At 38.9% G+C, this 16,800-nt stretch overlaps 1 protein-coding gene across 1 annotated transcript in view; it reads right to left on the reverse strand.

Annotated features, from left to right (window-relative positions):
* The window catches only part of nalcn (sodium leak channel, non-selective), an 898,297-nt gene that overhangs the window by 111,152 nt on the left and 770,345 nt on the right, over positions 1 to 16,800 (reverse strand). The window contains exons 25-27 of the mRNA XM_051926631.1: positions 8,189 to 8,309; positions 6,027 to 6,158; positions 201 to 368 (exon numbers count right to left, since the gene is read on the reverse strand). Coding sequence (XP_051782591.1) covers positions 201 to 368; positions 6,027 to 6,158; positions 8,189 to 8,309 — 421 coding nt within the window. The remainder of the gene's footprint in view (positions 1 to 200; positions 369 to 6,026; positions 6,159 to 8,188; positions 8,310 to 16,800) is intronic.

The following is a 16,800-nucleotide window of genomic DNA, read 5'->3' on the forward strand; positions in this document are numbered from 1 at the left end:
CCAACCATAGTGCAGATTTTCTGTGTTATTTCACAAAATACTAAGCAAAGTTTTTATTCCTCAAAAGGAGGAACAGTGAAAAAGGAAAGGAAACAAAAATGTTACCATTTTACTTATTTCTCATAGTTTACTCATTCTGCAAATGTGTTGATGAGAGGAGAACTCTGCATGCCTTAAAGCTTAATCTGCTTACAACTTACCAAAAATATTTCTTTAAATCCACTGAAGAGTTCTCTCACAACCTTTCGCATCTGTGGAACTAGTTTAAAGATGCGGAGTGGTCTAAGGCAGCGAAGCATCATTAGCAGCTGGGCTCCTGATTTGGGAGGTACATTGGGTGGCATCCAGCAAAGAAATATTAAGCTTACCTGGAATAATACAAATGAAACTTAAAAGAAAAAAAGTACTCCAAAAATTAATATTTAAGTACATTAAACGGATAAAGAAAAGCAACAATTTTTGCTCCAAAGTTAATCCTTAAATTGATCCAACAATTATTCTATCCTTTAATCATACACAGTTCATGCTGCCTTTAAGTTTGAAAAAGTTATCCCCATATTAAAGATGCCTTTGGCTATTGTAACATTTATGAAATTTTCAGTATCTTTAATAAACTATTTCTGAGTAGCTTTTTCAGATTATCATAGTATATATCAGGGGTAGGCAATGTCGGTCCTGGAGAGCCGCAGTATATGCAGGTTTTTGTTCCAACCCAGTTCCTTAACGAGAACTCAATTATTGCTGATGAAGCACATATTGCTTAATTGACATTTTAATGCTTCATTTTAGTGGTCTCGCTTGTTAAGGTTCTCCAACCTTAATTGCTTATTTCAATCTTAAACTGCTGCATTTAGTGTTTTAATTGCTCCTTATTAGCAATAAGATGTAAAAGACAAAGCAGCCAACAGTTCTCCAGCTAGCTTTTTTCCAATTACATCTGTGTGTGTTCATCATGCACGGTTTGATTTAATAAAACACTTAATAGAAAAATGTGACAGACTGAAAATGATCTGTTTTAGGCTTCAAATCATTTGGATGATATCCTTGGAAAGGAAAAAAATCTACGATATAAAAGCCTTACATTGCACAGACTAACAAGCCATAAAATTAAATAAGGTCTGAGATTGGCAATGATTGGTTTCTAATTAAGCAATTGGGTTGGAATGAAAACCTGTAGCCACTGCGGCTCACCAGGACCGACATTGCCTACCCCTGTTTTACATCTTATTGCTAATAAGGAGCAATTAAAACACTGAATGCAGCAGTTTAAGATTGAAATAAGCAATTAAGGTTGGAGAACCTTAACAAGCGAGACCACTAAAATGAAGCATTAAAATGTCACTTAAGCAATATGTGCTTCATCAGCAATAATTGAGTTCTCGTTAAGGAACTGGGTTGGAACAAAAACCTGCACATACTGTGGCACTCCAGGACCGACGTTGCCTACCCCTGGTATATATTATATAGTGCCATTTTGTACTATATATGACAATTATCTCCTGAAAATCCTGAAGACCTATTGCATGCTGGACTTGTGAAGTTAATCTGTTCCTAACAACCTATTCATAAAGTGATTTTTTTCAATGCAAACACATGGTTGCCATTAATTTAAATGAAACAAAATATACTCTGGCCCTAAAAGGTGACACACATTTTTTTTCACAAATAACACTAAAATATTTACAAATTGACAAAGTTAGTTTAATAATATCAGTCATCAAACAAACCCTAATAAGATATTTTCATTTCAATAAATACAGCTTAATAGATTGTCAACCTGAGTTTTATCAACTCAAGGTTCACATTCAAAGGGATGACATTTGGATCTTTCTTGGATTTTTACAACAGTTTCACAGTTTTTTTCTGAACATAAAAGCAAGAAGACATGGGGTAACACACAAGACAAGATGGCTGAACCATATTACAGGAACGCAATATCAGCTGTGAGAGTGACTGAGACTGGAACTCAGTATCACCAACATCCAGCACTACAGTAATCCCTCGCTGCTTCACTCTATCGCGGATTTTATATGTAAGCATATCTAAATATATAACGCGGCTTTTTCGCTGCTTCGCGGGTTTCTGCGGAAAATGGGTCTTTTTACTTCTGGTACATGCATCCTCAGTTGGTTTGCCCAGTTGATTTCATACAAGGGACGCTATTGGGGGATGGCTGAGAAGCTACCCAATCAGAGCACGCAGTTAAGTTCCTGTGTGCTGATTGGCTCAGCGACGGAGCACTGAATTTGATTCCGCTGTGTTAACCAGGAAGTCTTGACTCGCTTATTCAGCATCAACGTGTTTCGCTGTGTAAAGAGTTAACTTTTGTGCTATTTTTTGTTTACCTTTGTGCATAGTCAAGCCCTTCGTTATGGCTCCAAAAAAGATCTGCTCCTGCTACTGCTTCAGGGGCTGTGCCCAAGCGCAAACGGAAGATGCTAACGATTGCCGAAAATGTAAAAGCTTTGGATATGTTGAAGGCAGGGAACAGCTACACCACTGTTGGACGCCATTACGGTATCAATGAGTCCATGATTCTTTTTATTTAAAAAGGAGGAAAAGCATATAAGATCTACAGCCACAGTGTCCTTCAACCAGGGCGCAAACCGAGTTGTAAGTGGATGTAATAAGGTGGTAGTCCAGATGGAATCTGCTTTAGGGATTTGGATTGAAGACAGCCGGAAGAAGAACAACGGCGGTGCTACACAGTCACCTGAAGAGGCTCCTTTAGAAGAGCTGTAAGCTCTCCTTTGTTGTGCAGTAAAATTAAACTCATCGTTATCGGGACAAGTCGTCGTGTCATTGTTGGTGAGTAACCATAATTAATTTTCTACGTACAGTACTTATTACATGTACATAGTTTAGTGTCACTGTACACACATTTTACTGTATACAATTTTTCTTGCATTGTACGTATTTATTGCTGGTGGCCTGTCTGTCGTAATGGCTGTAACATATGTGATATCAGAGACCCTCGATATCTTTAAAATAATATATAGGTTTTACTGTATATAAACAGTGTGTTTACATACATCATTTCAACGAATCTCACCTAATATCTAAGAGAATACAAAGGGTTTATGCTGTATAATTGTGCAGGAAATGTTTATAATAGTGTGGGAGAGTTTATAAGGGCTTAAAATATCTAAAAATAACCATATAATCATATGGTTCTTACTTCGCGGATTTTCACCTTTGGCAGGGGGTTCTGGAACGCAACTCCCGCGATCGAGGAGGGATTACTGTACCCCAAAAATCCAGTCCTGCTCCAAACCCCAAGCCACAGCTCAAACATCTAGCCCTCGATCTTTGCAACTACTTTGTAGTTCATGAGAAGGGAAAGGGTATTAAGTGACTTCTTCATATATGTGATTTTTTGTAAATTGGATGTTTGTAATTTGGCTTAAGAACATAGTCTCATATTCTGCTCTTACTGTATATCAATAACCAAAAGCAATGAAGCTTAGCCATACATGAGCTTATCACTTGCCTCAGTATCAGTATATATATGTCTGATAATATTCTACAGTACAAGTGAACACTTTGCCAACCAAACTGCATTTTGTACAATTCCAGTTTCAGCACTCTTCATTTACTTCGGTCCTATAGTCATATTTAATAGCACTCTAGGTTCAAATATCACTTTTCAGCTGCAATTAGTGCACAGTGTGATGGACAGCCATGGCCACTACCTGGCCGGGACACAAGCAGGGCGGAAGGACAAGGGGAGAAGGGCATTGATGAGGCAATACCTCCCCTGGGACACTAGAGGGCAGCCCTCCTGGGCAGCTGTGGCACCATGGATTCCTGCAGGGCATGTCGGGGACCTGGAGTTTGGTGAAGCCCTGTTGGGCTATGTGGGGGCCACCAGGGGGAGGTGCAGAGCCCTGTAGAGAACCTCCAGCTCACTTGGGTGTGATTCCTGGTAATAGTGATGAGCCACCTGGAACACTCCCGGGACCTGAATAAGAGGAGCCACCTCACTCCATTGAGGGGCCAGAGTCAGGAGGAAGGAGACAATGCCTGAGGAGGAATGGAGGTGGATGGACTGGTGGCAAGAAAGAGAATGGACTGTATATTGGTGTGGTGTTGGTGGCTTGTGCACTTTTAATTGTACACAAACATGGGTGTTGAGTGAACCTGTGTCCTACCTGTCTGTGTCCGGGGGTTAGGGTGGCAGTATGTCCCCTAGTGGCTTACAACAGCATTCAAAACATGTTAATAATTCAACCATACCATTATTCCTTTGATATGGAAATACTTTGTCACATCTTCACTACATTCCAATTTGAACCCAGCAATTCAATTTTTAAGTCCATCCTGTTGAAAGTCTTAACACATTACAAACTATTCAATATCAGCAGCATCCATTCCCTTAATTTACTCAGTTTCATGCCAGTCACCCATTAAACGAAACTTTTCAACGGTCCACCTGTCATCATATGTCGATCTCTCAGACACAAGCAATGCTTCTATGATTAGCATTCACACTTTGTCCAAGCACTATTACACAACTTTTCAACTGCTAATTTTGCTTTGAACTTCCCATTATATAGAAGTCTCACTCTGGGTCTATCCATAAAGGTCCATTGGTGAAACATTCAAGCAGCATGTAAGCTCAACTTTCTTTTCCCTTTTTTGTATTGCTAATTCTTCTCTGCATACGATACTGATGCTGATTCTGTGTTATCTGCATGCACGTCCAGTGGTCCCCAGACAAGCTTGACTGAGGTAAGCAATACCACACTGTGTTGAGAGGGTATGCATCCTATGGTCTGTTTGGCCCCTCATACATCCTGTCCTCTTTCCACTGAGCAGAGAAGATGCACAGTGAGGGCACTCCTGCCCATCTGTGACTGTTACAAGTCCCGCTCCAGCTTGGCAGATCCGCTGTATAAAGCAACAGTAGTGAAGGTGGTGCCTTTATTCAAACCTGGACCTGAGTCTACTAAGAGCCAGGGACATGTACCAGAGACAGAGAAAACGAGAAAGCCTGCAAGACTGACCTTAATTTGGTGTGTTTTTAGTCGTGCATTTAAGAATCCATTTTTGCTTCTTTATTTTCTGTTTGATTAAAAGGAATTGCCAAGATCTCTCCAGCTTCTGACTGCTTCCTCTCCACCAGCCACACAATACTTTGTCTCCTGTGTCGATTCACTTAGTTTCTTCTTTTATAAGTTGTATCTGGATATTTGTAGACTTCTTCCAGAATTTAATTATCTTATCTTAAACAGTGCAGCACTTTTTAGGTTGGCATTATATTACTGTGCATTTTATAAAGTGTTCTCCAATTGTGCACTCCCTAAAAGATGCTACATGAAATTGATATCAAATTTCTGTACAAAATTTAGATCCCTATGGCCTTTTATTTAACAGAAGCCAATTGATGTTGTATATGCTTTAACTGTAGTTTAGTGCCTTGTTTTTGTATTTTTTGCTATTAATAATGAAATATCAAATTAACACAATGATGAACAACACAGTAGTTTTAATAATGCTTATAATTGTTGTACTAATTTAATTCAACGTGGTTAACAATTGTTAATGTTAAGTTTTTGTATATGATTACTCATATTAAATCTTTCCCCTTCTCTATTTTATTCTAGTCATTACAAATTCTTCTCCCCAGGCTCCCCATGTGTCGACTACATTGTTCTCCTGTACAGGGTGTGCTGGGTGTGGATGGTGGGTGTGCTTCATTGGGGTGTTGTTAATTTAATTTCAGACTTCTAGAAATGTGAAAATTATTTGATATGTTTCTTTTTTCTTTTCAATATTTTTACCAAAAAATACATTTTTTATTTCTATACTATCTAGATGGGTATCAGAAAATATATATAATCTACAGTAAAGTAAATTTAGTAAAGCATGTCTTACCAATTCTTAATATTTATATTCACCTAAAAATCAGTAATATTATATAAAAAACTGCAAATTAACATTTGGAAAGAATAAGTGATAAACAAGCTAGGTGACTCTGCATCTAACATTGCAATCATTATAGAAATGTTAACATCATTTCTTACAAGATAGATGAAGATGTCCATAACTCCTCCAAAGTCTCTGATCACAGCAGTAGGGGTAAAAAATAATCCATCTGCCATTATTTTTAAATTGAGCTCAAAGCTCATGAAAATGACAAAAACATATTCAGCAATCTGAAAAATAAATGAAATATATCTTAGAGTTATATTTATTGAACTAAGTTTAGATTACTTCATAAGGCTTTCCCACAAGAAAAAGCTGTTAGAATGACTTGCATTTTGTGCAAATTGTGAAGACTTGATTTACTGGTAGATTTTAACTACACAAACAAGCCAAGAACACTTTGTTTGTTAGTAGTATTGTCTATTTCTCAGTAAGGTAGCATATATATTGCACTAATATAGATGCCACAAAGCCTTAGCTGCAACTCTGGAACATAATAGCCTTATTTTTCAAAAAACAACATGTTAAAATTTGCCCAGTCTTTGGGGCTTTATTTCAGTACATGATGAAACTGTTAGAAATAATCTTATTACTATGAGCAATAATTGTGTTGACTTAGAGTAAGTCAATACATCAATGCAATGTTATTCAGTAAAACTTTCTCATGATCTACGGAGACAGGTTGATTAATTGTAAGCCAGTCAGAAGATCAACAGATTTTCCATAAAGACTCTCCTGCAGTATAAGGAGTTAACATTTAAATAGGTTTAAGTTGTTCATTCCACATCAAAATAAGGTGTAAACGCATTTTAACTGGAAACAAATGACACATTTACCATGGCAAAATGCTAACTATAACATTCAACAAGTTATGTAAACTCTCTGTGCTTCTTAGTCTAGTGTTGTATATCAACATTTATTTAATTCTGCTAGCCAAGTATATCAAGAGGTGTAGACAGATTAAAATCAGGTCCACACAAATAGGGTGTGGAATTATTTTTCTTTGCCAATAAATAGAGATTAATTCTCTAGGCATAGGACTAGGCATAAATGCATGGTAAAAAGATTGCACGGTTTTTAAGAAAAGAGATTGTGTATGTTGGTCACACTTTCATTCTTTAATGTTACAAGCAAGTTGAAGACATTATATTGGTAAAATATCATTCTTGATTATGAAGAATACATTACTTGGGTACTTAGTGGTTGAGGAAGCAAGGTAATCTGTAGGAGGTTCCAGAATTCCACTAAGTGGAGTATAGAATCCACAACTGGTCAAAGCCTCAGTGTAAAAAGTAATTATTCACTTCATACTATTGTCTATAATCTATCCTTATATATAAAAGAACCCATGGCTGTAGGATGTTAAATAGAGAAATCTGATGTGCACTATCTGAATGATAGATTTTTAACTTGTAGCTTGCTTTCCGAAGCTTTAAAGTACAGTTGCAGTGAGATACTTTACAGCAGGGGTCCTTAAGTTCAGTCCTGGAGTGCCATAGTGGCTGCACATTTTTTTCCAAATCAGTTTCTTGATTACAAACCAATTATTGCTCAAGCAATATTTTATGCCTCATTTTAGTTAATGTGCTTGTTAAAGATTCCTAATTCTTAATGTCTTCTTTTAGTCTTAAATAGCTGCATTTTAATAATTTCATGTTTTTTTAGCCAGCTTCTAATTAACAATGAGGTGCAAAGGAATTCACAGTTCACTAAATACTATGGATTCATTCACACCTGTTTATGATCATCATAAAGATTACATTTTAATAAAATATTTGGAAAGAAATGAAAGAGAAAAAGTGAAGGACTACATTTTTTTATTTAATCATGGCCATAAAACTGTCTGATATTCACAGAAAGAAAAATTCAAGAATTTCAACAATGACTTGATGTGTTAGAATAAAAGCAATATAATTAAATAACAAACTGTTATCTGCCATACTGGTTTCTAATTAAGAAACTGCATCGGAACAAAAACATGCAGCCACTGAGGTCCTCCAGTAATGAACTTCAGGACCCCTGCTTTACAGGACTGAAATTTGAAACCAGCAGTTAAGTTTTCTGTTAAGTGCACTGATGTTTTGACTATCCAGATTTGATAACTGGCTAAAATATTTAAAAATGTAAATATACATCTTAAACACATATTACAGAATAAATATGAAAATGAACAAAGGATAAAAAATATTATTTGGTAACAATATTGCTTATGTCAAAGAATGTGTATATTAAAAAGTATACATTTAAAAAACATAGTTACCTGTAAAGTAGGAACATGCATAACTCTTGTAAATGGAGACTCAAACAACATAGAAATACAGGAGCATATTGTTACAACTATCATAACCCAGTCCAGATAGGTGACCAATCCAAACAGATCACTGAAATTAATAAAAATATTTAAAACAGAATTAATCAATTGAATACCAATGACAAAGGCAAGGCAGGTAGACATGATATCATAATGTAACAAATACAATAACAGGGTTGTGTGTCCTGAAATCATCACAATACTAAGAACATTGTAAAATCAATGTCATGATTGAACATTAATTTACAAGTGTTTCTCAAACTCTGCTGTTAATAAAGTAGCCGGTTAAATCCTTCGTAGTCTACATTCTTCACAACCCAGTCATTAATCACCAAGTACTTCTTAAAGGGGATTACTCTTACAATGACTGTAGCCACGATGAGCAATCACCATGTAGAATATGCTAAATTTACATTATGATAGTTCAATAAACAATTGGAATTATATTGAGATTATAATATTATAATATATCATGATAAAATGCAATCAAGCATCTACAGTATGATATTTTATAACTAAATTATTAAATTCATTTAAATAGTTTAGACTGTAAATAATCACAAATTTGTAAGTTAATATTTCTAGGTACTTAAAAGTTTGGAAGAATTGGTGTTCTAATGTTGCAGCTCAGTTAACTTTCATGGAGACATTTTATAGGTTGCAATTGGTTATGTAGAGAAGTGGGAAGAAATAAAAGTGGAAGGACAGAAATAAAGGTTGATATACTTGGATAGAGAGAAAGTACATTTGCAGTAAACAAAGCCTACCCAAAGAACATTCGTTGAATTCTCCACGTGTCTCCGACTACCAGCTCACAAACCCAAAACTTATGTATTACTTAAATTAATCCAGAGGGATATAACAGATACCCGTCCAAACACTCAACCTCTTACAGCCACATTACATCTGCTGTAAAGGTTCTCTGCACTAAATGTACAGATGATTTTGCAATCACTATGGACTTTATAACAGATATTGTGATAAAATACCCTGGGCATCCCTATAATGTCTTCAATAAGTCGATTTTACAGTGTGTCAAAAGACAAGAAACAGTAAGTTTAGTGGTGGAGTGCTACTTGTTGATAGCGAGTATACCATCTGTACACTTGTTGACATTTGTAACTAATCCTCATCATCTGAAGAACAATACAATACAATACAGCACATCATCACACCTGCAACATTGGGAAAGCATGGTATGGCCATATATGGCTTTATGGAAAATGCACAGCTGCTGTCTTTGAGTAGGTAGTTTATATGTATCGCCTTATATTCAGTTTATTCACTATATATATGCACTATCCAAAGGAGTATGGGAAATTTTAATGCTTAATGGAATGTATTTATTTCATCTAATCCATCCATCCATCCATTATCCAACCCGCTATATCCTAACTACAGGGTCACGGGGGTCTGCTGGAGCCAATCCCAGTCAACACAGGGCACAAGGCAGGAAACAAACCCTGGGCAGGGCGCCAGCCCACCGCAAGTACTTCATCTAATGATTGTGGAAATAAAACAGATTATATTAATTAAATATATACACACAGAATTTACAAATTGACACCAGGCTGTAGTGGTGGTGTTTGAATATCTTAAATAGAGTAAAATAGGTGGTCACGTGCAGACATTTATTCTCTCCACTGTATTGTCTCACTTTTCTGTAGGAAAGACTGCTGCAGATCTACTGTGTAACAGAAGAACAAGCCCTTTTTAATTTTATGAGAAGTATCCATCATTGAAAAAATACATGAGTGATTTTGGATTTATTTATACACTTGATCATATTTGACTATTAAATTATGATGTTATGTTTATTTTACTTTTCACAAATTCATTTCATTCCACTGGATGACCAACAATTAAAACACATAATGATATTATCAACCAACTAATTTTCAATTGACTTATGATGTTTTTATGTAGAAGACTTCAGGGGAGTGGGGTTAACAAAGTAGTACTTTATATTCACTCATAAAGTAGCTGCTTAAGAAGGATTTTGAGAAATGAACAAAAATGTAGCTTGGGCATTACATATAGGCATTTCAAATTTGCTCGTTAATCGCTAAGATGGATCGTTTTTGGGAAACACCGCAGATACCATATTACTGTGGCTCAAGTGGTGTTTAACTTAATTATTAATTACTATGTACCATACTGAATATAATAAGAATGTTTTTTTCTGCTCATTACACATAAACTTATAGTTTAATCTTTCAAAGAAATAAAAATATTGGAAAAGAGTTGATTTTTCAGTTTCCAGGCCAGAAAAATCTACCTTTGGCTCTTAGACATAATGCCTTACATGCAGAAAATTACTACTTCTATGTGATATGTTCAGCTAAATATCATGAATGTCTTTTGGATAATGAGGGGATACTGTACACCAGGTAGAAGGAGCTGGGGAACACATCACTTTCTTTTCTCTTATTTCCTCTCTTTTTCTGCCTCAACTCTTCCTACGGCAAGCTTCATCCTCTTCCTCCACCTCTGGCTCCTGGATGGGGTGGAAACCCAAAATAGGGCTCTGCAGCTCCCCCTGGCAGCCCCAACAGAACCCAACAGGGCTGTAGTGAACTACAACTCCCATCATGCCCTGCGGGAATCCATGGAGCCACAGCAACCCAGGGGGCTGCCCTCTAGCACTCCAGGGAGGCATTGTCCTGTGCATATCTGCTCCCCCTAGCTGATTCCCATCCCAGCCACTTCACACTCGGCTGCTAACCGATCCAGAGAGAGCTGAAGATCACGGCCTGATGAAGCAAATAGGACAACTTCATCTGCAAAAAGCAGTGACCCAATCCTGAGCCCACCAACTCGGGGAGTATCTAGGCTGCGCCTAGAAATTCTGTTCATAACTTTAGCCAGGACGTTGAGGGGGTCCGAGTTCGTGACAAAGGGCAGCCCTGGTGGAGTCCAACTCTCACCGGAAACGGTTCGACTTACTGCCGGCAATGCGGACCAAGCTCTGACACCGGTTGTACAGGGACCAGACAGCCCTTATCAGGGGGTCCGGTACCCCATACTCCCAGAGCACCCCCCACAGGATTCCCCGAGGGACACGGTCAAACTCCTTTTCCAAGTCCATAAAACACATGTAGACTGGTTGGGCAAACTCCCATGCACCCTCCCGGACTCTGCCAAGGGTGTAGAGCTGGTCCACTGTTCCACGACTAGGACAACAACCACACTGTCCCCTCCTGAATCCGAGGTTCGACTATCTGACGGACCCTCTTCTCCAGGACCCCCGAATGGACTTTTCCAGGGAGGCTGAGGAGTGTGATCCCTCTGTAGCTGGAACACACCCTCCGGTCCCCCTTCTTAAAGAGGGGGACCACCACCCCGGTCTGCCAATCCAGACCCTGATGTCCATGCAATGTTACAAAGGCATGTCAACCAAGACAGTCCTACAACATCCAGAGCCTTGTGGAACTCCAGGCGTATCTCATCCACCCCCGGGGCCCTGCCACCAAGGAGTTTTTTGACTACCTCAGTGACCTCAGTCCCAGAGATGGGACAGCCCACCTCCGAGTCCCCAGACTCTGCTTCCTCATTGGAAGGACATGTTAGTAGGATTGAGGAGGTCTTCGAAGTACTTCCCCCACCGACCCACAATGTCCCGAGTCGAGGTCAGCAGTGCACCATCCCCACCATATACAGTGTTGACACTGCACTGCTTCCCCTTCCTGAGACACCGGATGGTGGACCAGAATCTCCTTGAAGATTCCAGAATTCGTTCTCCATGGCCTTCCCAAACTCCTCTCTTGCCTGAGTTTTTGCCTCAGCAACCACCGGAGCCACATTCCGCTTGGCCTGCCGGTACCTGTTAGCCACCTCTGTAGTCCCACAGGACAAAAGGGTCCTGTAGGACTCCTTCTTCAGCTTGACTGCATCCCTCACCGCCAGTGTGCACCAACGAGTTCGGGGACTGCCACCACAACAGACACCGACCACCTAACGGCCACAGCTCCAGTCAACTGCCTCAACAATAGAGGCATGAAACATGGCCCATTCAGACTCAATGTCCCCCGCCTCCCTCGGGACGTGGTCGAAGTTCTGCCGGAGGTGGGAGTTGAAGCTACTTCTGACAGGGGACTCAGACGTTCCCAGCAGACCCTCACAATACATTTGGGCCAACCAGGCCTGACTGGCATCCTCCCCCACCATCGAAGCCAACTCACCACCAGGTGGTGATCAGTTGACAGCTCTGCACCTCTCTAAACCCGAATGTCCAGGACATATGGCCACAAGTCCAATGACATGACCAAGAAGTCGATCATTGAACTGAGGCCTAGGGTGTCCTAGTGCCAGGTGCACCCCTATGCCTGAACATGGTGTTCGGTACGGACAATCCGTGATGAGCACAGAAGTCCAATAACAAAACACCACTCGGGTTCAGATCGGGGGGGGCCAATCCTCTCAATCACGTCCTTCTAGGTCTCACTGTCATTGCCCACGTAAGTCACCCAGCAGAATGAGGGAGTTCCCAGCAGGTGCGCCCTCTAGTATCCCCTACATTACATTAACATGTTTTCATTTGTTATTATGGTAGTAGAGAAAATATATTTTTTATTGTGTTTTCAGGTCCCTTAGTGATGGTGACATTTGGCTCAATTATAATTATTGAGCATGAAACACTTACTGGAGATTTCAAATGTCTCTATCTTGTGAGAAATGAGCAGGTGCACCATATTTATTACACATCACTTCTAAATCCAGCCGTTACCGGGCTGTGAATACTTTACTAAACTTAAGGAAACAATAACTTCATTTTTTAATTTATTACTAATCAGTTAAACAATGTTTCTATGCATACTGTATATCTATTTTTGCATCCATATTGTCTGAAGGTTAGAAAATGGGTAAACTGCAGGTCTTGCAGGATCAATGATGAAATTTTGGAAATTTTATCAGATGTTTTCTGAAGCTCCTCCTGCAAGATGTAAATGTTTTGATAAAATGATATGTAGTTTCAGATATTGTGTGTTACCATTCAGAAAAAAACTGTAAATGTGTTTGGCTGGTTATATTGTGCACTATTGCAATTTGTTTTGCCACAGACTTTTATTACCTTTTATTAAGACACCATAACGGAGTTGCTAGATAGTTACAAATGATGCTTCCATGGAAGGCCCCATGCACTGCTCACCATCTTTCTGTTGCCTTTAAGGATCCACAGATGTTTATTATTTAACATTTTTTAGGGATCATCTACAGCAGCTGCACCTCTATTTCATAAGCAGTGCAAACAGAACTGCTCTTCATAGAACAGCTTCAGAATTATTGGGCCTGATAAACCTGAAAGTAAAGGTAAGATTATCTGCACTGGCATTTCATTTACAATGATTAAAGATTTTATGTGATTATTACTGTTCACATGATACAAATTGTTATTTTGGGAGGTGAAGGACACAGAGTGACTGTCAAATCGCCTGGTTATTTAAAAACTTAAGAGAAACATGCTGTCCTAGCAGCATTAGCTGATGAATTGGAGATAATCCGGTGCTCTATAACAAAAGGTTATTGTATTCCTGTTGTTTCATATAAGCAGCCTACATACAGGCAGATGTACTGACACACCTTACTTTCTTATAAAAGTTGTTCCAGAAGGAAGATGTCAAATTTCTTGCTATAAAATACAGAATAACTCTCTATGCTGTTTAATATTTAATGATTTATACAGCAATCAAAGATGATTAAATTTACATGTGGAATTCTTTTTTTTTCCCAGGTCCCAATGACAATTGAAGCCATCAAGGATATCAAAGATGCTGGTGATTGTCAGCCTCCAGGGCCACTCTTGGCAAAACTTCATGACCTTGATGACACTGAAGGTCTTGGGGCTTTTAATATTATGCATGAGGAGGAGAGGGGCAGAAAAGGGCAACATCCAGGCAGTGAAATCAAGAGTGGAGATCTGTATACAATTCAGAAAATAGGTAATTTATTTTTTTCTCTTAAAAAAAAACCCCACCAAAATCCCTTCTACTTCTTTTTTAAATTGTGAAAGGCCATAGATCAATACCAGGACAGTTTAATGGACAGCCTAAATAGAAGATCTGAAAATCTGCATTTATTAGGAGCTTTCAGTGTATGTACACCTCAGTTAGCAATAGCAGTGAATGCATAAACAGCAAACTATCACAGAACATTTTTAAGACAAGCATCAGGTCCGATGGTGTTACATTAGTGGCCCTCCTTCAAGCACCACTTGCTAACTGGAGAATTAAAGATATGTAAAAAAGATATCCACTTATGATGCTGATTGTCAGGAATGCTCCAAAAATATTTGGTTTTAGAAGCAGCAGTCTAATGAAACAGAAAATTATCAAGTCAGGTATAAAAACATGGTTATGCTTACACATGCAATTTTATTCATTGCACCTTTTAGAGAGAGGAGCAGCTTCACATCATGTCTAAACTAGCCTCTCAAGATGATAAAATGGGAAAGCTATACTCATCCCTCAGCCAGTTGGCTTTTATTACACTTATTTGCATATTTCCATTGTGAACTGTGAGAGGGATTTCCCAACAATGCATAGGGTAAGATTATAAATGATCAGATCCTATGTGATAAACAATTGTATAATGTTTGTTACTTCCTCATACTGTGAGGCCCTTGAAATGTTTTACAAAAAACCAAGGAAGATAAAATGTTAGTTAGAAAACAGTAAAATATGTAAATTGTAACATTATTGGAACACCATTGCAAAAAAATTTATTTATGTATATTGTAGCAGATGGCCAGGATCCATGCCCAGCCAGGATGCCCCTTTGTCACTAGATCTGGGGTAGCAGCAATGGAAGCCATGCTACGTTCCTCGGAACCTTTGTTGGCAGCCCCCCTGGGTTGCGTCAGGGCCACTTTCATGGAACACCAGAGCTCATTTTGGTTGGGCTCTGTGGCCTCCGCCAGGAGGAGCTGCATAGAGCTGCATGGCTTGACGAGCATGTCTGGGCGGGAGCACAGCCACACCCGGAAATGCAGCCAGAAGTAGGTCAACAAGCACCTGCAGCACTTCCGGGTGGGCTATAAGAGGAACCTGCAGCCACTACTCAGGGCGCCAGAGTCGGGAGGAGGAGGAGGAGGAGGACGACGACGACGACAAGGATGACGACAACAACAACGACGACAACGATGACCTGGGAGGAGTGGAAAGAAGAGTGTGATTTGGGGTGTTTTTCTTTGTATTTTGGGACTGTGTTGTGCCTATTGGTTTCACGGGGAAGACGTGCCCCACAGGAGAAGAACAAAAAATCTCTTTGTTTGTTTTACACATGCCTCTGTTGTCAGTCTGTGTCGGGTCGGTGCCAACCAAGTGCCAATATCACACTACATTTATTTGCTAGTCAAAGCACCCAGCTTTACCTGGGAATATTTGTAGAATGGGTTAAGAAAAGAAAGCAAATGTTTCTGTTTTTTAAATGGTGACCCTGCTATTATTGCTAGCTGTCCAATCATCATTAACACAGCATTTCTACCAATGTCTCTTGTGAGTCAAGAATTTGTTCTTTATGGGTCCAATTGGTAATTGCTTACCATGAGTGCTGTCATGTCTGACTCATCCTCTTAGTTGAAGGTGGACAGTTCATAGTGCTTAAATTATGAAGAAAAGATGACAAAGTAGGAGTTAAATAACAACTATTTGATTCTCCTTTGTGTTGCACTGCGGTTCCATTCTCAATCAAGCCTCACCTAACACTACCCTGAAAAATTATACTTCTTTTTATATTACAGTCAGTAGAAGAAGCATGCAGTGCTGCCTGGTTAAGTAATATTAGGCTATGGTCATTTAGTCTGGTAGTCTGGCTTTAGTCTGTGTGGATGCTTGACCTGTTCTTAGCTAGAAGGTGGCACTGGTGTGCAAACTGTAACATATAGGGGAAGAAAAAAAAAAACACTAGGACCCCCAGGGTCAAAATTTTGCATCTTTTCTCTATGGACCTAGAGAGCAAAATTTTTTTCAGATCAGTCAAATGATGTATGATTACATAAGCGAACATAAAACCAGACATTCTATTATATATATACAGTGTGTATATATATATATATATATATATATATATATAAATATATATATATATATATATATATATATATATATATATATATATACTAATTAATAAAAGGCAAAGCCCTCACTGACTCACTGACTGACTGACTGACTGACTGACTGACTGACTGACTGACTGACTCAGTCATCACTAATTCTCCAACTTCCCGTGTAGGTGGAAGGCTGAAATTTGGCAGGCTCATTCCTTACAGCTTACTTACAAAAGCTAGGCAGGTTTCATTTCGAAATTCTATGCGTAATGGTCATAACTGGAACCTGTTTTTTGTCCATATACTCTAAAGGAGGAGGCGGAGTCACGTATCGCGTCATCACGTATTACGCCTCCTACGTAATCACGTGAAGTGAAAACAAGGAAGAGATTTACAGCACGAGTCAAACGCGGGAACGAAGGTAAATGACATTAATTGTTGAGTGTCTTTTAATACTTTGTAATTGTTGAGTGTCTTTTAATACTGTGTAAGCATACATATTAACAGATGTGCAATT

The sequence above is a fragment of the Erpetoichthys calabaricus genome, chromosome 4 (assembly GCF_900747795.2).
Source record: "Erpetoichthys calabaricus chromosome 4, fErpCal1.3, whole genome shotgun sequence".
Classification (NCBI taxonomy): Eukaryota; Metazoa; Chordata; class Cladistia; order Polypteriformes; family Polypteridae; genus Erpetoichthys; species Erpetoichthys calabaricus.